At 37.9% G+C, this 23,872-nt stretch overlaps 1 protein-coding gene across 2 annotated transcripts in view; it reads left to right on the top strand.

Annotated features, from left to right (window-relative positions):
- Positions 1–22,742, top strand: part of LOC124131012 (loganic acid O-methyltransferase-like) — a 47,826-nt gene extending 25,084 nt beyond the window's left edge. The window contains exons 2-10 of one of the 2 annotated variants that reach the window (XM_048400823.1): positions 11,100–11,212; positions 11,947–12,042; positions 12,989–13,087; positions 15,330–15,462; positions 16,415–16,545; positions 17,241–17,377; positions 18,120–18,300; positions 19,422–19,656; positions 21,064–22,742. In XM_048400823.1, the coding sequence (XP_048256780.1) occupies positions 11,104–11,212; positions 11,947–12,042; positions 12,989–13,087; positions 15,330–15,462; positions 16,415–16,545; positions 17,241–17,377; positions 18,120–18,300; positions 19,422–19,645 (1,110 nt within the window). In that variant the 5' untranslated portion in view covers positions 11,100–11,103 and the 3' untranslated portion in view covers positions 19,646–19,656; positions 21,064–22,742. The remainder of the gene's footprint in view (positions 1–11,099; positions 11,213–11,946; positions 12,043–12,988; positions 13,088–15,329; positions 15,463–16,414; positions 16,546–17,240; positions 17,378–18,119; positions 18,301–19,421; positions 19,657–21,063) is intronic. The other variant, XM_048400824.1, reaches the window with a different exon arrangement.
- Positions 22,743–23,872: the final 1,130 nt, after the last annotated feature.

Genomic DNA, 23,872 nt, shown 5'->3' with positions numbered 1-23,872 from the left:
AAATTAGTGAATTAGTATCAAAACGGAAAAGAAATAAAGCATCAGGTGAAGACTTTGTAGAAAACGAATATATAATTGACTCAATAGATTTATTTCTCCCATTTTTAGAGAAACTTTTTAATGTCGTACTTGACACAGGTGAAGTTCCCGACTCATGGTTAATTGGGGTCATTAAACCTATCTATGAAGGTAAAGGTGACTCGTGTGATCCTAGTTCATATTGACCCATTACAATTTTGAGCTGTCTGGGAAAACTTTTTACAAGTATACTTAACTGTAGATTATCCAGATTTATAAACATTAATTCTTTATTATCCCCTTGCCAAGCCGGTTTTCGTAAAGGTTACTCAACAGTTGATAACATGTTTGTTCTTAATTCAGTTATAGAATTCCTAAAACACAACAAACAGAAATTGTACTGTGCATTCATTGACTTTTCTAAAGCTTTTGACAACTTTTGGAGAGTTGGTCTTTGGTAAAAAATGTTAACTTATGGTATCCAAGGAAAATTCTTTACATTAGTACAAAAAATGTATTCCAATATAAAATCCTGTGTCGAGTTTAATCATGAAAAATCTGCGTTTTTCCCAAGTTTTTCGGGGGTCCGACAGTGAGAAAACCTTTCTCCGTTATTGTTGTCGATCTTTATAAATGATTTAGAATCCAGACTAAAAACATTGATTGTAATGGTGTTGATATATCCTGCAAACATGATTTGAATTTAGTTTGTCTACAACTACTAGTTCTGTAATATGCAGACGATACAGTGCTATTTGCTACTTCAGCGTCAGCCCTGCAGAGGTCCCTGGATTATTTTCATGTTAATTGTCAGAAATGAAAACTAACTGTAAATAGTGACAAAACTAAAATTGTTATTTTTGGAAGTGATAAGTGTAAAGTAAATAAGCCATCATTTTACTATGACAAAGAAGAAATTGAAATAGTTTATAATTATAAATATCTAGGTTTTATCTTTCACAAAAATAGAAAATTTACATTTGGTATAAGTGTTCTAGCCACACAAGCTAAGAAATGTATGTTTTTTGTTATTGAAATGGCAAGTAACAATGATTTACCACTTGACTGCGTGTTTAAAGCATTCGATTTAATGATTTTATCCATTATGTTATATGGCTCTGAATTTTGGGGACATGTTAAAATAGATATACTTGGAAAAAAACATACCAACTTTTTAAAATAAGCCTCTGGTCTCAGAATGTCCACACCGAATTATTTCTTATATGGTGAATTTGGAAGATTTCCTATCAGCATCCATGTTTCTAAAAGAATGATTAGTTATTGGTATAAACTCAACACGCCCCTGTCTCACCTTAAGTTATACTCGGTACTGTACAACTTCATGTCTTTAGATAGTGTGTAAAATAATCATTCTTATTCTTGGCTTAAGTTTGTTGAAAATATCCTTTACTCATGTGGGCTAGGTAATGTTTATATGTTCCCAGGTAATTTTAACAGAACATGGCTGCTTACTAAAGTAGAAACTACACTAAAAGATCTCTTTTACCAAGTATGTAGGAATGCAATAGAAGTAAGTCCCAAGGGACAACATTAAGACCCTACCACTACTTGATGCCTTTATCTTATTGCCCAAATATATTTACTACCCACTATTAAAATTTAGAACATCCAATCATTGCTTACCTATTGAGACAGGGCGTTGGTATAATACTCCAAGGGAATTTAGAACTTGTAAATTGTGTGACTCTCAATTGCAGACGAGTTTCATTATATATTTCGTTGTCCTGCTTAAGGTTTTGATGAAAATAGAAAAAGATTTATTTCAACAAAACTAACCAAATTTTCCAATATGGTATCTCATAGACGGTTGTTTACATCATCAGATTTCACTGTTTTAAGAAACTTGGCAAAGTGTATAAATGTTATCTTCTCTGTTATATCAAAACTTCGATAATAGACATGCATATTATATCTGAAACTGTTTACCTACAATATTTTGTTTAGTCCGCCGCCATTTTGACTACTTGTATATAATGATTGACATGTAAAATGTACTCTAATACCACCATGCGTGGTTCTCTGGAGAATAAAGTGAAGTAAAGTGAAGTTAATCCGACACAATCATCAGTGTACTCTGTGGTCATCTGCCCACGAGTACACAGCCCCATGTTTTGATGCGAGACGAATCGGCTGGTAGCTGCATATTACAACGGCTGCCGAGATAAACTTGCTTTACAATAAACAATTAATGCTTTAAATAAAAAGAAAACAGGACAAATCACATGCTTAGATTAACTCAATCTTATTAAAATCGGATACAAGTTCTCGCTCACGAGGAGGACATCCCATTACAGGTCACGTCAGAACAACCTTTCGCGATCTATGACCTACCAATGAAATGACCAACAGGAAGTCGACGTTAGCCTACTAGAAAGCAGTTTTCTTAAGCTTTAGGTACCAGTTTTAAAGTTGCGACTTCCATTCCAGACTATGCTTTTTAAAGTATTTTGAAAAAGTCATACAGTCCGTAACAGTTGTTTTGTGTTAAACTTTAGAGGTTACATGGATAGAAAACATATTCCGCCAACAATATATTAATGTAACATAACAATATGAATATTTATTTTATATTTTTTATTACGTGTTTGAATCGTTATATCTATCGTGTAGTTTCGATCACGAACGTTGATACTACTTCATTTCGTTTATCCGACGGGACTTGACTGTATATGTTTCTGTATAATCAAAAGACTTGGGACATTATCAAAAGTCACGTGATTTTGAAGCAGCCATTTTGAAAAAGCGTGAAATTAATTTGTAAAGCAGGAATTTCTATGAACGTTGTGGTTATCTCGACATTTTGAGCGTGATATTTTACAAATTTCGAACAATACACGAACCTTGGTAGAAGATATACTTCGAATTCCAAAAACAAAGAAAACAGCAGAAATAGCAGACGTAAAAACTGTTTGGGCTATCGAAGGATATCGAAGCCAAAACAAAAATTGGTCCTCCTACAGAGTTGTAGTTGTGCCCAAAGAAGGAGGAGAAGTTGTTGCTGTTTGGTCTAACAAACAATTCGCAAAAGTGCTAGACAAATGCCACGACTTTTAGAAAGCCATGTAGACAGATTCGAAAGAGAAATTTGCTGGATCCACAGCAGAAAACAACCCAGAGGAAGACGATACCGAACAAGTAGGGTTGTATATATGCGTACAACCTGCACAACAATTCTATTCTAGTAGGGGGACAATTTCCTGGAATCCTATTTCTGTAGAAGAATCATCAGACACCCAGAAGCTAGCAACTTTGCAAGAAGCAGCTCTAGAAAAACAATACGAGAAAATAGAAAGCAAAGCCACATACAAACTACTTCTTGTACATGCCCCACATACAAACGAAACAACAAAACCTGTGTCCTGGCAGATGTGCCCGGGTTGTTGCTGTTTGACATTATATCCCACAGATATTATGCTCTTAAACTAAACTATCTGATAAATACAGAATGATATGGAATAGAAGAGGGATGGAATGTAAATGGCCAGGAGCAGGATGTTGGTGTATGTTCAACATCTGAGTTATAACCAACATTTAGATAATTGCTAAAATTAATCAATAGTGTTTCCCTTTGTTCTGTATTCAACAGTTACATTTTATGTCAGGTACTCAGTTGTATATCTGTGTGTTGCTGTCATCTGAATATAATTAGTGTCTCATTAGAATAATTAACACTGGGCTGTCAGTGCACATGTGCAAAACTCCAAACTTGAGTCAGTTAAAGAGTTTATCATTTGCATTCTGAATACCGGTTACTATAGTTATTTACTTAACACATCATGATGATGATGATGATGATGATGATGTAACACCTGCGATTATTCATGTATGTTCGGTGAACGAACAAAGTAATTATGTTCTGCTTCCTTTTGTTTCATATGGAGAATTAAAAAGATTTTTCACTGTCACGCACAACTGTTACTAGTATATGCCAGTCAGCCAAACAACCAGTGACAGCAGTTATCATGATTAGGAATATTACTGGTTGTACTGTTTTGTCGGCGCCACTTGAAATAGAATCACAAAATGTCGTGATTGTTAATTAACAAAAATGTGTTCTAATACTTTTAAAGTGAAAACAACTTTAGGCGTTAATGATTATATTACTTACAGTAATGACAAATATTTCAAAGTGAACTTTTCGAGAAATTTCCACTTTGTTAATTTTAAACATCATCATTGAGTTTTGATCACATGGTTACTTTCTAGGTCAGGCAGTAAGTCAGATGACTGTCAGTGTCTATTTTTGGCAGTGTGTGGTGTATGTTCATTACCAGCACAAAGTGAAAAAAAAAATGTGCACATGTAGGAATTAAACCGCATTACAGTAATTAAAGTTTGAGATGCACTCACTTCTGAATATATTGTATAGGTTAACGATATAGCGTGTCAACTATATGTGTTTTAGCGGTCTTCAGGAAAGATTTCTCTATTATTTGAACACGAATAAGTCCTTCATCAAAATTTAGTTACATTCACTTACCATCAAATACAATGTAGTCAATTCCCTTACACGTATTTACTTCCGGTTCGCCCCGATTATGTTTCTAGGTTTGTCAGCACCATACCCGTGCTCGTGGGTTTCACAAAAGTGGTAAACGTCTGAGACCTGCATCACTTCGAGCATTCCTCCCACATTAAGCTGACACATCGTGATTTAACTGTAATACTGTTAAAAGCGGCGTTAAACCCAACTCACTCACTCACTCCACTTATTTACCCACCAGGATACCTTAGCTACAGTGGCTAATGTTTGTATTGCTCCTATACCTTTCCAATATCCTCGTGGGCTATAGTAAATTCTATCCATTATTAATTAATATTGATGTTTCTTTTAATACGAATGATGACGATCGTTGAATCGCATCATCATTTTTGCATAAAAAATCCCCCTGTAGTGGAAAGGTATTGGAGCAATACAAAAATTAGCCACTGCGGCTAAGGTATCTAAAGATGTGGCCAAGGATTGACTGAAGCAACAAGCGATGTGGCAAATATACTTACCGGCACCGCGTTATATCCCGAGGAAGAAGTTTGATATATTTACAACGAATGAAGTTCACCAAGCTGACCTCTTGTTTCTTCCCCATGATAAGGTAAGACGCAAAACGTATAAATACGCTTTAACCGTAGTGGATGTGGCTAGTCGCTACAAGGAGGCTGAACCATTAACCTCAAAAGATTCAACAGAAGTAGCTAATGCACTGAGTCGCATATATAAACGCGGACCACTAAAATGATTTTAGCTATTTCAAGTAGATCCCGGTCGCGAGTTTATGGGATCAGTAACTAAACTGTTAACAAAGCACGATGTTGAAATCGGGCGTGGTGAAAAAGAGGCCCACCGTAGTCAAGCTATTGTAAAAAGATTTAACCGGACATTAGCGGAACGTTTGTTTGGCTATCAGTATGGGATTGAAATGAAATCGGAACGATTAAGATCAACCGAATGGGTGACACGATTATCAGCTGTTGTATCTGTGTCAGTGGCATTTTTATAATTTATCTATATATATATATGGTACTGGTTTTAGGCAGTGTAATTGGTGTATTTTATTAGATCATGTACGGTACAAGTTTCCAGCCTGATTGCTCCAAGCTGAACTTGGGCTGGTAAGTTCTTTTGTTCATTGTGTCCACCATATTGTTCGCCATGAGAAATGTCTGAGCATATTACAGCACAGGTAATGTTGTGTTAGTAAGGATTAGATAAGGGTATATTTATGCAGGTTTATCTATGACATTCTATTTGAGATTGTTTGTAGTAGGTTTAGATTGAATTAATATGGCCGTAGATCATATGTTTATTATTTTATGATATATATTTTTCAGTTAGAATGACATGTGTATGTTATTTATAGATGGATCTGAGTGACAAGTGATTTGGCCTACTATCACCTGAGTGCCACACATCCTGTAGGCATAGTAATTTAGTTATTTATTATTGTTATTTCATGTATATATGTATAACATACGTCTTGTATATAAAAGTGCATTGATGCAGTTGAAGTAATATTGAAGACATCATATAATAATGTGGTGGATGCATTTTAATTATGATATCAATAACGGTGATAAGTGCAATGTTTTAATGTGTATAACTATTTATTTATTATTTGTTCAATTATGTGACAGGGTGAATATTGGTATTGAAAATAAACTTGTGGCTTCTTGGTCACAACTCCCAGCAGGCGTTGGTCTTCCTTGTGAGATTTGCACCACCCTAACCGGATACATATCAGCGCTGAATAATGAAGTAACGAGATGAATCGGGAAGAAACCATCAAAAACGATTAAAATGAAATATGTGACTTCCAAATCTTCAGCACCGAGGACAGGCAAAGAACAAAAAATTCCGGATAGAGTAAGCGTAAGATATTTATACCAGCCCGGTGAACTCAAAGGAGGCCAACGTCGTGCAACCGATCCGATTTGGTCCCTTAAGATATAAAACATTAGTCGGTTGGTTATGAAAGAAGGAGAGCCTATTCTTTATTATCTTAAAGATAGACAGGGCATGGCATTTGTACGAGAAAAGTTGCTCATAGTTCCCAACGATACAGTATTACCACCATAACCATAACCATATACGTAGGTAGTTACACCATCCTTATCAATCCATCTCTTTGTATCTAAGGGGGATAATGATGTCTTGTTCCATATCTTAATCCATATATCCTGTGATTGACACTTCTTAAAGCGTTCATCTCGTGTTTGAATGTTCTACCGTTGAATAATGCTTCTTTATACTGTTCGTGTTTGATATGCTTTTTTACCACATACTTCTTAACACCCTCAGCTTTTCTTATCTCCCAATTATCAAACTTCTTTATAGAATACATCTTAGGTCTTAATCCAACATACACTGCTATAGGGGTCCCAGCACATTCATCCTTCATCTTACCTAACACCTTTTTATTTACCATGCTGTGCAGTGGATTATCTTTTGGGTAATCGCTCGTGTGGTACATATATATTTTTTCTGCCATATCTTTATATATATCCTCGGTTTGTATTTTCAATCAACAAAGAAACTGTATCAGTACATAACACCTCCCACCTATCGCCGTATTGCTTCTTAAGTTCGTTGTAATAAAAGTCATACATTAAGTGTTTTGACAAGTCAAGAATACTCATACCAACGTACCCCGGTCTGTTGAATTTTATATTACTCTTCTGCATATGTAGTGTGGCTAAGTCGTTATCGAATATCTTGCTTCTGTTAAAAGCCGGACTGGCTATAAGTTTCCTGAGTCTTTCTTCCTCATTAGATCTGACTAATTAAATATCAATACGCTTCCTTAGATTCTCCATAGTTTTTCCTAATACTGAGCTTATTTTGGTTCTTTTCGAAATCGCTGGTAGCCATCTTTCTTAAATCTGTGTTCAGTCTTATATATGTTTCCATACAAGGGCTTTCATCGAAATTTAGAACTCTGTGTATTTTCTTTAGTTTCATACCTAACAATAGATATAACTTGAGATTTCTGTAGTGAACTATAGATTTTGTCTTATCCATAAAATTTGGTACGAGTTTTTCTACGTTAGCTAACCTAGTATTGCCCATCAAGGAGTGTTGATATTCCATCATCCAAACTTTGTTAACCATTAATCTTTCGGGAGCTAGCGGATAACTATTATGATCTTTGTGTAACTCTGTTTGATATTCCAAGTCAACTTCTAGTATGTACCCTTTATCGGAATCTGTGGGGATATCATTCACATCGAGCCGCTCAAAACAACCCGTGGGTAAAGGTTGAATCATAGCCCATCGGTACAAATTGTTGGCGTCGAGATATAATATGTTCGTATCGGGTTTACTCGGATCATATCCTTCCACTTATTTATTATTAGCCTCAGAATACCTTTTCGCCATCATCGATATACCACCTCTTAATCCTTTCTCAACAAACAAGTGCATATCGTAATCAGTGAGTAGTTTTAGTTCTACACCGGTCTTCTTCAACAATGCATCCAACAATAGTCCGGGGCTGGAATAGTACCATGCCGGGTCCAAGATGTATTGTTTTAAACATGTCTTTCTAAATATCTTGAATATATCAGCGAAAAACAGTACATCAGTTTTTAAGTACAGATCGTGATAATCACCTAAATTCTTACGACCTAATTTATCCCACACCGTCAGAGCATGTTTATTATCAGCATCGGTTGTTTTAGATTCTGTTAAGTTTATAGAATGATTCAAGAGGTGGTAATTTAATTTCATCGAATCTAGACCAATCATCCATATATTCGTAAGGATGTACACCTTTTCTCAGCAACAAATGCTATGTTAACTGATCAGTAATCAGTTTTAATCAGGCTATGTTCAGTATTGTAGGCCTTTGCCTTCCTCGCTAGTGTGCCCTTCCTACCAGCTGCGACTTTTCAAGGATTATTAGTCACTCTGACTTGAGTATGAACAAGAGTGTCCCAAGTGATTTAAAGTTTTGATCAGCTCAACATTAGCTGTCAGAGTTTTTATTACCCATGGAAGAAGAATGTGCTTTGGCGTTATTACTTTGCCAACAGTAACAGCAGCAACAATGTCCTGGGCAATGGACCATGAAAGTCTGCTAATGCGAGTTGAGGGTGTCTCTTTGCCACCAAGTAAGAGATTCAGAAACCTTATGACACTACTGGGTAAAGAAGAATATGTGGAATTCAATTCTTCAGAATGTGGAGGCCAAGGCTGTTCTTTGATTTCACTCTTTTTTTGTCCACGTAAGAACATCGCTGTATCACTGACTAATGTTTCATATTTATCATCTGACTTTGCATTCAGTTTGTCCTTCAATGAAACATAATCAGCAGCTATAGTTTCAAGCAACAAGTTGTCAGGTCTGATGTATACCCTCCGTCCAACAGTGAAAAAATGCAAAGATTCTTTAAATTCAGCCTCAAGTTTCCCACGAAGATGATATCGAAAGGACAAGTCATTGCATCAATTTTATTTAAACACAGATGCATTGTATTTATCCATTAACTGACAACAGACAGTAGTTTTAGATGTTATTGGGGAATTATATTTTTCGTTACACAATTTTAGGTCTCATTGTGAGTAATTAAACTTCATATGAAAGAAAATATTGTTCTTTTTTTTCTTGCAGGGTTTTAAATAGATAATGTTTATTTTAACTATGGTAATATCTGCAAAATTTATTTGTTTGTTGTATTAAACTGAAATGCAGAGATTTCATCAAACACGGGGTTAGCACTCGGGCATTTGTGTGTAAATTTGGAGAACATTTTGAGCAAGGAAAATAAGCTTTGCAGTGCAAGAAAACAATGTAATTTCTGTGATCACTTATTATTACAAATACAACAAATAGCTGTTATCAATCACAAAAGTTTAATGCTATGTAAAGTCATAACACTGAAGTATACAATTCTTAATGTCTTTGCATTATGAAAAATAATTTTTTTATAGATTTTTAAATATAATTTGATAACAGAGAAACATTTATTGCACAAAACCATACAAACTGTATATCAAAATGTGTGGAATTCAGTGCCTGACACATTTCATTACACAAAAGTTGCCTAGGAATTGTAAATTCTGTTTTTCATGCTTATTTCTGAAATTTGGAGCAAATTGGAAAAAAATGGCGGCTATCTTGAAAATGGCGGCCAAAATGATATTTAGCTGGACATGTGAGATGTCTATCATGTGATTTCATGAAGTGTAGACATCAGGCTATCTGAAAACCACAATGGAAATTTGTCCCTCCATTTGGTAGTCAAACATAAAAATCAGGGGTCTGGCTCATGGACTACTAGTGGTGTTTCCACAATCGCTTGTGTTTGTGGTGCAATCGCTTGTGTTTCCTCATTCGCTTGCGGTATTTCCGTCTCCATTATTAATAAGTAGGCACATATGTTTAAATTGACAATACCTAGCCGTTATTAAAGCTGTGGTAAGTGGCGCTAAGAACATTCCGTATGTATGATAAAACTCACAGCTTACTGCGCTTTTAGTGTGTTCGATGAATGGGTCTTTCTCAATTCGCGTGAATACATTCGATTTTCTGCCTGGACAGTAAGAAACGTACTAGCTACAGCTGTGTATAGTTGTAAAATAGCTAAACCTATTGTTTTAGTCATCAGAGCTCCCAGTCTAGACTCGTAACGTGCGTACAGTTTTTTTAATTTCTTCGTCGGTCATATTATCAATTTTTTCAGTGGTATAATTTCCCCCCAAATATTTGGAACATTTTCCACCAGCTACCACAGCCGTGAGTCTTTCTTTATGTTTATCTGTATGTTGATCAGGCTCATCTTTGAGCATTTGTTCGATAAGTTCATCGCATTCCATAATGTAATACCTAAGGATATATTTAAGTCTAGCATAATGAAATATTGCATATCCAATACAGCCAAAAATAATACACTGTGGTTAATGAATGAGGATTTCAAACCACATTATTACATGATAACCTTTATGTTCAATTTATTGTATTTGGCTATATTTTGCTCAGCAGTTGCTATAATTTTGCCATTTTTGTTATAATTTTGTTCAGCAGTTGCTATATTTTTGCTATAATTTTGCTCAACAGTTGCTATTTTTGATAAGCAGTTGAATAAGCAGCTGGTTGATCGGTTTTTAATACGAGTTTACGGTGCTTCGTTTCCGCTAACAGTTTTCTGACTTTATCCCGTTCAAGCTTGGTAGAAATAACATCATTTTCGGGTAGACATTCCTCAAATGAATCTCGGTCTTTGCAATGAAACAGGGTGACCAATTTGGTTTGCTCTCTGACCCGGTTATGCTTACCCTTTTCGCGAATATCTGGTGCCATCTTTCATTGAAACATTTATATTTTTTCCCTTTTATGCAAGCTCCGACCTTCACGCTATTTGGCCCTCAGTCTATGAAGGTTCTTACTCCAATGAACGCACACAAAGTGAATGTCAATTTTTAAATGCATAACCTTCTTGTTATACTATCTACATATGTTTTATTGTGTTGCGATATTCATTGTGTATCATTGCGGGAAAATGTATAGTTGAAACCAATCTCAGGCTTACCACATTAGAAAATATTTCGACAATTCTCTTTGCAGCACAATGAATTACGAATGCCCTGCCGTCTTTAATGACCAGTACACAAGCTCTGTTGGCGTCATCATCAGGTCGCAAACCCATAACTTTGACGACACAGTGCGTCAGATCATAGGTATTGGTATAATTGTCTGGTTTCATTGTTAATAATTTGCTAGATCTAACATGGATAATGTACTAAATATAACTTGTATAAAGCATAACTTGAGTAATATGTATTTAATTTTTCCAGATATTCGTTAATCCATTTCTCACTTAGTATATAATACACAATTTTAATATCTGCATGCGTCCGATATTAATGAACGATTGACGTTTCATTTCTGAAAAAGAAAAGGATTTTATCCATGTTTTATCCAAGTTAGGATTGCTATCCATGTGCACAGTTGCATTCCGTAGTAGTAAGAGGATCCGCTGATCAAAATGGTCGACCCATGCTTGCCGTAAAAGGCCACTATGCTTGTCGTAAGTTGCAACTGATGGGATCGGGTGGCCAGGCTCGCTGACTTGGTTGATGCATGTCATCGTATCCCAATTGGGTGGAATGATGCTTATAATATCAAGCACAGGATTGTTTGGTTCAGACTCGATTATTTACAGACCGCCGTCATATAGCTAGAATGTTGCTAAGTGCGGCGTTAAACAACACACAAAACAAAGAAAATTGGGGTAAATGATTATATTCCGTTAGGTGTCCTTCACAGTTAAGCTGACATGCTGTGATAGAACTGAAACGTTGTTCATAGCACATGACAAGTTTCAAAGTGAGTCATATGATACCTACATGTATGTGGGATTTGAAGGACAGCCTTAATGTTTGAACGACATCTTTCTGGTCACTATTCAAAGAAACTTCAATCATTCCGAGAGGCGAACCGTTTACAGTTGGCGACTATGGGAGTCATGACGGATCTTCATCGAAGGATATTCTCGAACACCTACTAGGTAATTACCTCGACATGATGTGTACGAGTTAGTGAGTATGACTTTACTATGACCTTAGCTATTTTCTAGCAATTGGGTTCGCTCGTCACGCCGATGACCCGGGTTCGATTCCCGACATGGGTACAATGTGTAAAGCCCATTTCTGGTGTCCCCCGCCGTGATATTGCTGGAATATTGCTAAAAGCGGCTTAAAACAATACTCACTCACTCACTCTAGCAATTGGGTACACACCAGAAAAGAGCTTCACACTGTGCACCTATGTAGGGACTCGAAACCAAACCTTCTGTGTGACGAAGCATCGCGTCAGCCACTGGGGTAACTCGACGCCTGTTATTTCCTGCCTGAATTACATCTTCAGGAAAAAAACCCTGCGTGTTCTGAAATTTTATGTTGTCCCACTGTAGATAAGATACCACTAATTCTGATTTGGAACACAGTCCGAGGTTCCAAATGAAAAGATACGAGGTATTTGATCAACTGATACAACTTACAAAACCCACATCCTTGATTCTATGTTATTTATTGGCATAGAAGTTATGGAGAGATATTCTTTATTTACAGAGAGCTCTCAATGGAGATTGATTTTGTAATATAATTAAATATTATTCTGGAAACAATCACTTGATGCTTTCTTCCGTTATTCTCTATATCCATAGTTGCCCAGAAAGTTGTTCTTGGTGACAGTGCTTATTTCAAATTACACGAACCCATAGGACAATACCGGTTATCGGCATCAATCATTTTATTCATCGATGCCTACATAGGCTGTCGTTCGATAAGATCCACGTTTTCATATACACGTTTTAGTATAGAATCTGAAGAATCAGAATCAATCGTTGTTCAATGTCATGGTAGAATTGTCATTGATTACAGTGATAAATCAAGAGGTTATTGATTAAAGTATGTACGTCACATATTGTTTCTTTGTATTATTTGTCATTAAAGGCGCCCTCAAGCAGCACCATGGAGAAGACCTCCCTGTCCATATAATCTACGAAGACACCGTCAATAATGACTACAATGCCTTGGTTAAGAAGGTTTGCTGTAGGTGACTTATTGAGCAAACTGACGACTGATAATTAATAAAAATATGGGAGTCAAATCGGGCTGTAATTATAACTTTTCTTAACTTAACTTAACTTTAATGATATTTTACACAATTTCCTTGGCTGTCCCAATGCAGGTCGAATGACTTTTGCTTTTTTATTTGTCGATGATGCTTGTCAACTACACATACAGACAATCGTTTGTGTGTCACTTCTGTGCAACTTATACATTTTATATCTTCATACATGCTTACCATAAAAGGCGACTATGCTTGTCGTAAGAGGTGACTAACAGGACCGGGTGGTCAGGCCCGATGACTTGTTTGATGCATGTCATCGTATCCCAATTGCGTAGTTCGATGCTCATGATACCAATCACTGGACTGTCTGGTCCAGACTTGGTTATTTTACAGACCGCCGTCATATAGTTGGAATATTGATAAGTGCGTCGTTAAACAGGAAACAAACAAATAATTCTTTACAAATACACATGTTTTAAAAGTACAGATCCATGCATTATATGAAAAATGAGCGATAAATAAATTAAACAACATTTCCAATCTCATTAAAATCCGATCTTAGTTCTCGCTGCCGCTAAACAAAGATCTCAGGACATCCCATTACAGGTCATGTCAGACCGACCTTTCGCGAACTCTGACCAACCAATGGAATTACTGACAAGAAGTTGATATTAGGCAATCAGAAGGCAGCTTTCTCGTGCTTTAGGGCACTAATTTCAAATTGGCGACTACGCTTTGAAACATATTTTGACAAATTTTTGCTTAAAAATTTGAAACCTGAACAAAAGAACATTCTCGAATGGCTAATATATGGTCTAGATTGTATAGATTCAGTCGTTAAGCCCGTAACTATCGTTCGGAATACCCCGTTTAGAAGTTTCCGAGGCTGCATGATTAGAAATCCCATTCCGACTGTCACTTTCATGATTTGGTAAGCGACGCTCTGATTGGTCCGATGAAAGGTCGTTCTGACGTGAACTCTAATGGGATGTCCTCAGATCTTTGTTTAGCTGTAGCGAGAACTGAGATCTGATTTTAATGAGATTGGAACAGTTTAAACCAATGTTAAGAAAATGCAACATGAGTTATGCGCATTATAAAGCTTTTCTTATGTTCGATAACAAACAGAATGTTTTGGCCAACTGAAACAAACATCTGTTCTAAAAGATGGACTTTTTTCACTTTTTGGGTGAGTGAGTGAGTGAGTTAAGATTTATGGTGTAATCGGCACTATTTCAGCCATATCGTCACTTCAACAATTTAAACATACATACGTCATGTAGACTTTCTAAAAAGCCTATCAGCAAAGGACAGTAAAATAATTAGAGTAGCACAGACATATTTAAAACTAGTATGGGAAGATAAAACGATATCAATATACATAACAAAACATGATACAAACAAGTTAGATTTCGCCAGCCACCAGAGCCACCATACTAGGGACCGTGGGGACTTACGATACTTCAGCTTCCTGCACAGTTCCCCAGCACAGTTCCCCAGCACGGTTCCCCAGCACGGTTCCCCAGCACAGTTTCCCAGCACGGTTCCCCAGCACGGTTTCCCAGTACGGTTCCCAAGCACAGTTCCCCAGCACGGTTTCCCAGCACGGCTACCCAGCATGGCTACCCAGCACGGTTCCCCAGCACGGTTCCCCAGCACGGTTTCCCAGGACAGTTTCCCAGCACGGTTCCCCAGCACGGTTCCCAAGCACGGTTCCCCAGCACGGTTTCCCAGCACGGTTCCCGGTTCTTTGAGGGGGGAATAATTTCAGAGTACTTTGACCCCCTTTCAAGAATACAGCCACTAACAATCTCAGTTTGCGAATCTAATCTACAGATTTTAAAACGAAATGTAGATCATTTCAAAACATCACAAATGTTCAAACAATTCAATTTCTTTTATTTATTTTAAATACATGAGAACTAATACTATTAAAAAGATCCTTGACAGATAATGATTTGAAATAATTATCCATTGTGATGTCAAAATCAATACGCTCAAGCAGGACATGCCTGACTATGAGTCTCTCATCACAAGGGATACAAAATGAAGGATCCTTTCAATAAATATTCATGTGTATATCTGGAATAGCCAATACGAGTCTGTCGTGGAATAATCTCTTCGAATCTGGACTGACAACACAATAGCTGTAAGCGGTAATTGGTTTTATTGCAAGTAATTTATTTATACCTACTTGGGTGTCCCCTCTATGTGTTTAAGGTAATTGGAGAGAGTCACCTAACCACCAAAAGGTCTTTCTGTCCATGTGCCCCACCAGCTTCTATGAGCAGTGTGTTCCTGACAACACGTTCCACGTGCTCCTCAGTTTTTGGTCTGTTCACTTCCTGCCTAGGTGAGTAAAGCTTTATTCTGCCAAGAATTTGGGAAATACTCGATTCAAATCACAATGACCACTTCGCGTTCGGTTCCAAATTCCAAAAACCTATAAATTAAAAAAAAAACACTGTCAGTAAGTATTTCTCCAAGTAAACGGAACTCCGGCTAACACTGGCAGGAATCTATATTGAAACTAGTTTCATGCTGGTGTCATCAAATGACAGAACACAGCCAGGCAGCTGCCGTGAACCTTATATCACTTTTCAAATTGGTTTTATATATGTTGTCTCGAAATCAAAGTGTATACCTAATTCAGTATAACCTGTCTTCAAAAACAGCAGCGTTACATGTATACAGTGTTTTCAATCAATACCCTTATACCACTACTGATCAAGGTTTTATGTAGGCAGCGGAATACTCCCAGTGGACCCAACTGCCAACATGTCACACTGCAGAATTTACTCCTCAATATGTAAATGCCTATTCAACTTGTTCTTAGAACCAAGGACGTCAGCTTCTCACCTTAACTTCCAATGCCAATGTCTCTTTCCGCCATTGCGACAACCGGATGTGGCGTACCGTTATCCTAACGCACCATTTCTCTTTATTAACGTTGTTTTGATTTGTGTCTAATGATTAAATTTACTTTTTGATTTTTGATAGCTCTACGCTGCAGTCAGTGATATTCAAACAATGTCACTGCGGCCTGTAAATCATTGAATCAGTACAGGCCACTTCGTTGATAGCATGATAAAGATCCCATGACATCGGGTTGCGACAGTCCATTCCATACCAATTTCATCACTTCCAATCATGGCAGAGGAGACTTAAAGTGAAATAATGCCACATTGTTCAATCCTTGTAATAAGGTATATATCTATTTTAGGCGCACACATGTCTGGCCATTGTTACAATGTGAGAATGTTATATGGTAACACACACGAAGGCGTGCTTTGTTTTGCTTTCAGTTCTGTATGGTATAAAGATTCCTTGAATACGTTTCCTGACGGCTCACGTGCTGAATGCGATGCTATAGCGGCTTTGGCGTGCGATGGATGGCAACGATTCCTCCTCATTAGAGCAAAGGAAATCAAAAGTGGTAAAGTAATTTTCATTTTTAGTTAAAAGTTAACTTTTGTATTCAATGCCATTCATACAGCTAAAAATACGCGAGAATACCCTTACAGATATTCAGAATCATAAATACATAAAAGCAACAAAACCCTTGCCATATTCATGAGAAATATCTGCAATAAGCATAGTCGAGTGTACGATTCCGGTGAAATGGTAAGCAGGTGTTTATGAATCCCAATCAAATAGTGATGATACCAGGTGTTCGCGAAAAGGTGAGCATATCCTACCCTCGTCACAAACACATGGAAAGGCAAGTCAGTTGCTCACCGGTACAATCGGCTGGAACATATGGTACAAGTGAAAATATGGAAAAGCCTCGGACATCATTTTTGTCACCCATGCGCTACATATTGTAATGTCCTTCACATGTCTACTGTAAAAAATGAAAGATGTTTGGCCATGTATTTTGTCACATTGATCAAACAACGTCCGAGCATGAGTCGTATGAGACTCTGTGAAAACTATGTTGAAGGAGCATGCTCAATTGTGCCTAAAAGGTTGTGAAATGTACATAACCAAAGCTGGAGCTGCTGAAATATCAATATGACTATTGGAAAGTTGAAGTCATCCCTCTTGTCAACATGTTTGAAAATTTGTCTTTGTAAAACGTTATAACTACACAATTAAATTTTGCGTGCATTGACATTGATTATCATTTAGGTGGGTGTATGTTGCTGATAGTTCCTGCACAAGATACAGACATGAAATATGGTGAAAGCAGAGTTCATTTGCAGAACCTGTGGGTAGCCATGACGACAGTGTGGAGATTGTTAAGGGATCTGCATCAAGTGACAGAGGTACGTACAGTGAAGGTGTCGTCAAAATGTATGCTTGACAATAATTCCCATTGTTATTACCATCTTGTAACCTACGCCTGATGATATGTTTTTCTTATAGTAAGTTATGTGAATTTGTGCGCACGATATGCGGATTTCCCATTGGACGAGATCATTCCGATCATAGTCATATGATCGCGAAACTGACGTCCAAAAGCTCAATGAACGACACATTTTGTAGCTGATATGTTTAGTGACAGAATATTTTCTTATTTCACTAGTTAACGACTTGTTAAGTTGACAGGGTCATTTTTCAACTGTTGAAAATTGACCCTTGTCTGTTGAAAACTGAGACCTGGTATGTTTTCAACGTTGAATACTGACTCCCGGGTCACTTTTCAACGAGGGTCCATTTTCAATGTCACACCGGCAATCAATTATATTTCTAATCCCCTTGGTTGTGGCACTATATATCTCCCCAATAGAGAGTTTCAGTCATATACTTATCAAACCAAAGGAAAAGCATGTTTGAAAATGAAACCTAGAGGTTTAATTCCAGAGTTTTTAAGCAGTTGCAAAACACTTTTTTAACACTTGCCACTTATTCGCTAAACAATTTTGTGGGAGATTGGACACACATAACAAATGTTATATTTGGGATAACACTTGGCATTGTGGATTCATGTCACTCTTTGCCTGGCCGTTGTGTAGGATAGTTGTGCTGTGCATCCAAAGACATTGACGGTGCCTACATTTCCTACAGTGTGAGTACGAGGCAGCCAACTACCCCGGCTACTACAGGAATGAGGAGGAACTAAGAGCTCCTTTTCGTGACGACGCCTCCCCGGTTGTCAAGGCTGGACTGCGAATAAAGTCCCTAACACTAACCCACGAAAAAGTCCACATCTTGACGCAGAGGTGTAAAGACAAAGAGCAAGAAACAGGTGTGATACCCCTTTTTGCAGGACATGGGTAAACCTTGCAGGGTTGAGACCCTCAGCTGTCGGTATCCATTGGGTTGTGACTGGAATCCCAGAATCCCAATGATTCCTGTAAACAGGGAATTTTTTGCGACCGTTTTATTATTGCAAGTTTTGGGAACGAGACTCAATCGCAAAAATTAAAAACGCAAAAATAAGTATTAATAATACATACATACTTTATTCATTGAAACATGTCAACAAATGTTGAAATAATCAACCAGAACCACAAGTTACTCTATAAGTTAAAAACACAAATGAATGCAGAATGGTCACACAATACATTACAAATGACATAATCGGGTACTAGTCAGCTTCATTTCAACCATGTGATAAACGTCTACGCCCTGCGCCACTTTGGACTCGCACTAAAATGTTCCCCGTTTTACCGCAATGTTAGTTGCAACTTTGAAATTACTTCCAGTGCAGTGTTAATACTAATTCCTAATTATGTCAGGTTTGTGTTTCTGGGTAATGATATTCTTTTTCTTTTGCCAATATGACCTGTTTAAACAAATTACCACATTTAACTCCGACAAAAATAATGGAACTCATGAAATAAGAGTGAAGGTGTAATGACGAGACATGTATGTAGACCCGTGAAGATCCGGGGTAGAATAGGTCTTCAGCAACCCATGCTTGCCTTAAAAGGCGACTATGCTTGTCGTAAGAGTGAGTGAATTTGGTTTTATGCCGCTTTCAACAATATTCCAGCAATATCACGGCTTCACACATTGTATCTATGTCGGGAATCGAACCCGGGTCTTCAGCGTGACCAGCGAAGGCTTTAACCACTAGGCCACCCGACCGCCCCGCTTAACGTAAGAGGCGACGACGGGATCGGGGGGTCAGGCTCGCTGACTTGGTTGATGCATGTCATCGTATCCAAATTGCGTGGATCGATGCTCATGATATCAATCAAGCATAATCACCTTTTACGGTAAGCATGGGTTGCTGAAGACTTATTCTACCCCGGATCTTCACGGGTCTGATGAAACTGAAATATTGCTGCAATGCGGAGTAAAACAACATTCAGTTGCAGACTTTATCAGCGGTTGTATTTGGAGCTACTCCTTCTGTTTCAGAGGATAAGGATGACCTGGAAAGTTCTGTTTCTAAATTCGTCTCAACAATCCGATCCTGGACGGAATATATGTTCATGCAGGCTCTTTCCAGTAGATCCCCCGACTCCAGGCGGGATGTGGTCAACACATTCTATGACCTGCTGGTTGAACATATTAAGCAGCAAGACATCTCCACCTGTGGATGGGATAACGTTATAGGCTATGTCGTCATCACGAAGAAGTAGAAGAGAAGAAGGTTAATAAAGTGGTCTTCTTCAAGAGTTTTGTACATCTTATTAGCTGAATAATTGCAGATAAATCGCAAAATATTAACTATTTATTAACTTATACTGTAAAAAACCTGCACCTTTATACATTTGGCAAGGCCATCTGTACTGTTGTCATGACAATGCTTTTTCAAGTGGGGAAGGAAACAGACATGGGAGGAGAGACATTTTTCATTGTTCATTTTACCGAGTCGACTAACGACAATCAGAGCCTACACCAACAAAAAGAAATTTAAAAAAATGCAAATACACTTTGCAGGAAATTATTAATTACAATCGTTAGAATATCAAAGATTTTGTATACTATCATGAGATTGAAGATCGCATAATCCTGATTGGATAAAGTGAGGTTTCTTCTTTGCTACAGAAACCTCTTTTAATATATAAAGCTTTTTCGCACACAAAAAAACCGTGCGTATGAATGCATCGATAGCCTACTTACCGAACCATAAAACGACGGCCACCGATCAGCCATAAGAACTGTATAGTGACTTTACTACTGTATCGATATTTCCTCTATTAGACGCTGAGTCTCTGATACAAGGCAGGTCTCTGATACACGCCGGTAAACTGATCTCGCGAAATTAATAGACAACCGAGCGTCTGATAGAGGAAATACGGTACGTTTAATATCTGATGTCACCCCGACTGCTTTCGATGATGAGGTGACAGCACTTAACTAAGGCATATCTTTTGCTTACAAATGATGCCGTTTATGAAACTGTTCGGTGGCGAACAGGTAATTTCCTCACTGAAACAAACGACAATGAAAGTAAAATATAACATCATAGAAAAGCGTTTTCAGAAACTATATTCATGTCAAAATGTTGTTTAATGTTTACCAACCTTTTTACGATCGATATTTTATCTATCCGTCAAGATCTTTAAGGCAGGAGGGGATCTGAAAGTCCATCACTCTCCTCCCTTGAAAGGCCACGAAAACACGCAAACAAATGCCTCGACGTCACTGTTACCACACTTGATGAAATCTAGTTCAGTTAAATCTACAGGTTAATGTTGAACCACACCACAGATAGCGGTTGTCATCTGGCTTCATTGTAACTTGACTGATGCACGGAGAATGTCAACAACAACATTGGCAGCCATTGACAGTGGAGACGAGTAAAACTGTTGTTATGACTTAATTAATCTGCAAACTTATGCTATTTGTCATTACAGGTATTACTCTAGTAAATGCTGCGGTACATTTGCCGTACATACTCCAATATAACATACATTGCTTTATTCCCCGACTTAGAAACTGTATTAGGATATTATTATCATTATAATAATTGTATGTCATTATCATTTATGAATTAATGTATTTTGAATGATATGTCTCGACGCACTTGCTTCAATAAACTCTCTTGTTTCAGGGCTAGTTCCCGATAGCTACTTCGCCATATTGAGGTCTGACAGTAACTTGATTATTAGAACAAGAACTACTCCACACTAGCACCACCACCCCTACAGTTTGACACCATACTGTGCCTGCTGACACCATCCTCTCCAACAGAAGCAACAAAAGCAACACAGTCAGTCTCATCTTACCCAGCAGCAAACCCCAGTAACGACACTGGTACATGTCCCCAAATATACAGGCCAGCAGGATGCTAAGTTATCGAAATATCTACAATTCGCACTCCCAATTCTGTAGAATTCTGCCCTTCTACCCAGGTGGAGCTGCTAAAGTGTGGTTCAAGGACCTGACTGCGTATACACAGCTGGACACACAAGCGGCCTTTCAGCAAATAATTTTGACGTTCATCAGCCTTCGATTCGAGTCCATCTCCATATGACGCAGACGGAGCAGGAGAACGTTGAAGACTTCATCACCAGTGTCCAGGCATCTGCGTTACAATACAGCTTACCACAATCTGAGATAGGGCTACTCCCACAGATTAGGCTGTGGGTGTATATGAAGGAGCCATCGACCTTGGATGCGGTTCGTCAGGCCAACACAACGGCCAGATTGGTCCAACAAATTAAGCAATTGACGACCCTCTGATGTACAATCAATACCAACAATCACAGAAGCAATAACAATCATCACTTGAACAATACCAAGCAAAACAGCAACAGTACCAACCACAGCTGCAGTGCCAACCACAACAACCACAATAGCAGCCTCTGTAGGAAAAATATCAACCACCACAGGAACAATACCAACTATCACCACAGCAATACCAGCCACCCCCATAGGAGTATCCAGCCCCAGCAACAGTCAAGGGCTGCCACTTCCACAACACCTTAGAGGCAAAGATATGTATGCATGCATACTATGCACAATATGGAAAGATTCTGGGACTTGTACCTGATACTCAACATTCTGGCGTCAGGCAAGACTCAGCGTTTGTAGCACTTGTGCCTCCCTTGACCAAGAACACTGTTCATAGTAAGATGCAATAAGTGGGAACTACAGCTCTTGTTAACACAGGTGCATCAGTTAGCTGTGTCAGCATGGACTTCTTTCACAAAATTGGCATCAAACCCTGTCATTTAGGCCCATGTCACCTCACCCAAATTATAGATGTAGGTGGACAAAAACAATTCTGTGTTAAGTTCTGTCTCTCTTGACATTTACATAGGGCACATCTACCTCTCTCAAATCTTTCACGTCCTTTATTACTTACATCACTCCCTCAGCTTAGGCACTGACTTCATTGAATTAAACAAAGTTACAGTAGACCTGCCCTCGGGGAACCTTCACAAGGTCTTGTGTCAGTCTTTCTTGTGTCATAGAGACTGATTTACGACACCCATTGTCTGAAGAACGTTTGATTGCAAAGGCTCATTACCCTGGAGCCATGACATCTACATGCCTTGAAACATTTAATTGCTGTTATATATAAGATGCTAATCCTATTTGTTAATCCCCATTTGTGTGTACAGAACTAGATGTGCAAGTATGCCACTGATGATTTACTCTTTACATTTATATTTATTACTTACTAAATGTCAGGTGACCTTGGCTATATAAGATTTGGTCCAGAGAGATTGACAAAAAGAAGAAGAAAGGTCTTACCCTTAGCCTAGCTAGGGTTAGGCAGGGTGCTGCGGGGCACCTAGACAACAACCACTACCACTCTGTGCTGACCTGGCATATAGTGTCTTTTGTATGTATATATCTACATGTATAAAGTAAAACTGTATATACCGCAAGCCATCGTCTCCAAGTTGTCACTTCCTACAGGAACCATACGTCGGCCCCTTGCTTATACGAGTATGAAAATTATTCATTAATCAACGTCAGACCGACATGCGTTGTTAATTTGGTGAGTTGTCATAACGACTGATTTACGACACCCATTGTCTGAAGAACATTTAATTGCAAAGGCTCATTACCCAGGAGCCATGACATCTATATGCCTTGAAACACTTAATTGCTGTTATTCATAAGATGCTAATCCTATTTGTTGATCCCCATAAATAAAATTATTATTATTTTATGTCTAAACTTCATAATTCATTGTTATAATTATCTAAATAAATGTCAGAGATAAGTTTGAATCAGTACTGACGTATTATTACACTCAATCTAATATGTACAAGTCCATGCTATTTCTAAATGGCTGCTTACATGCATCAACCAAGTCAACAAGCCTGACCTCCCGATCCCGTTAGTCGCCTCTTATGACAAGCATTGTCGCCTTTTACGGCAAGCATGGGTTGCTGAAGACCTATTCTACCCCGGGTATTGTATGTGCAATTAAATATGGTATGCTGTTATCGTCCATGCCATGGCTATTTCCCTCTTCCACATTCTGAGCCAAAGGCGGCCGATATGGAATACATGTAAGAAGCGACACGTTTACTTTTCATTCAGAGAAACATTTATAATCGTAGTTTTGTATATTTGTCCCGACCTTCGATATTTTGAGGAGTCACAGAAACAGCTGATGCCTTACTGATTTGTCCCCTTTAACTGCATGGCTAATCTCGTTCCTTTCGTCGACTTGTATTCCCTCCCAATGTAACTTAGCATCCGTGAGAAATTCTAGATTATCTGTTCCAGATGAACAAATCTTGTCCCGAGCCGCGATATCGAAACTTTGTAAGTGTGATCGCGATATACGAGTTGGTTATTATAGGAATTACTTGATGATTACACAAATAAACATTAATTCAGTTAAACTATTCCCTGAATGACCATCTCATAACATCGCATTTGACCTTTCTAGCAAT

This window comes from Haliotis rufescens, unplaced genomic scaffold, assembly GCF_023055435.1.
Source record: "Haliotis rufescens isolate VD_foot unplaced genomic scaffold, xgHalRufe1.0.p SCAF_20, whole genome shotgun sequence".
Taxonomy (NCBI): domain Eukaryota; kingdom Metazoa; phylum Mollusca; class Gastropoda; order Lepetellida; family Haliotidae; genus Haliotis; species Haliotis rufescens.
The sequence above is the reverse complement of the archived record's forward strand: the minus strand, read 5'-3'. Positions and strand labels throughout refer to the sequence as shown.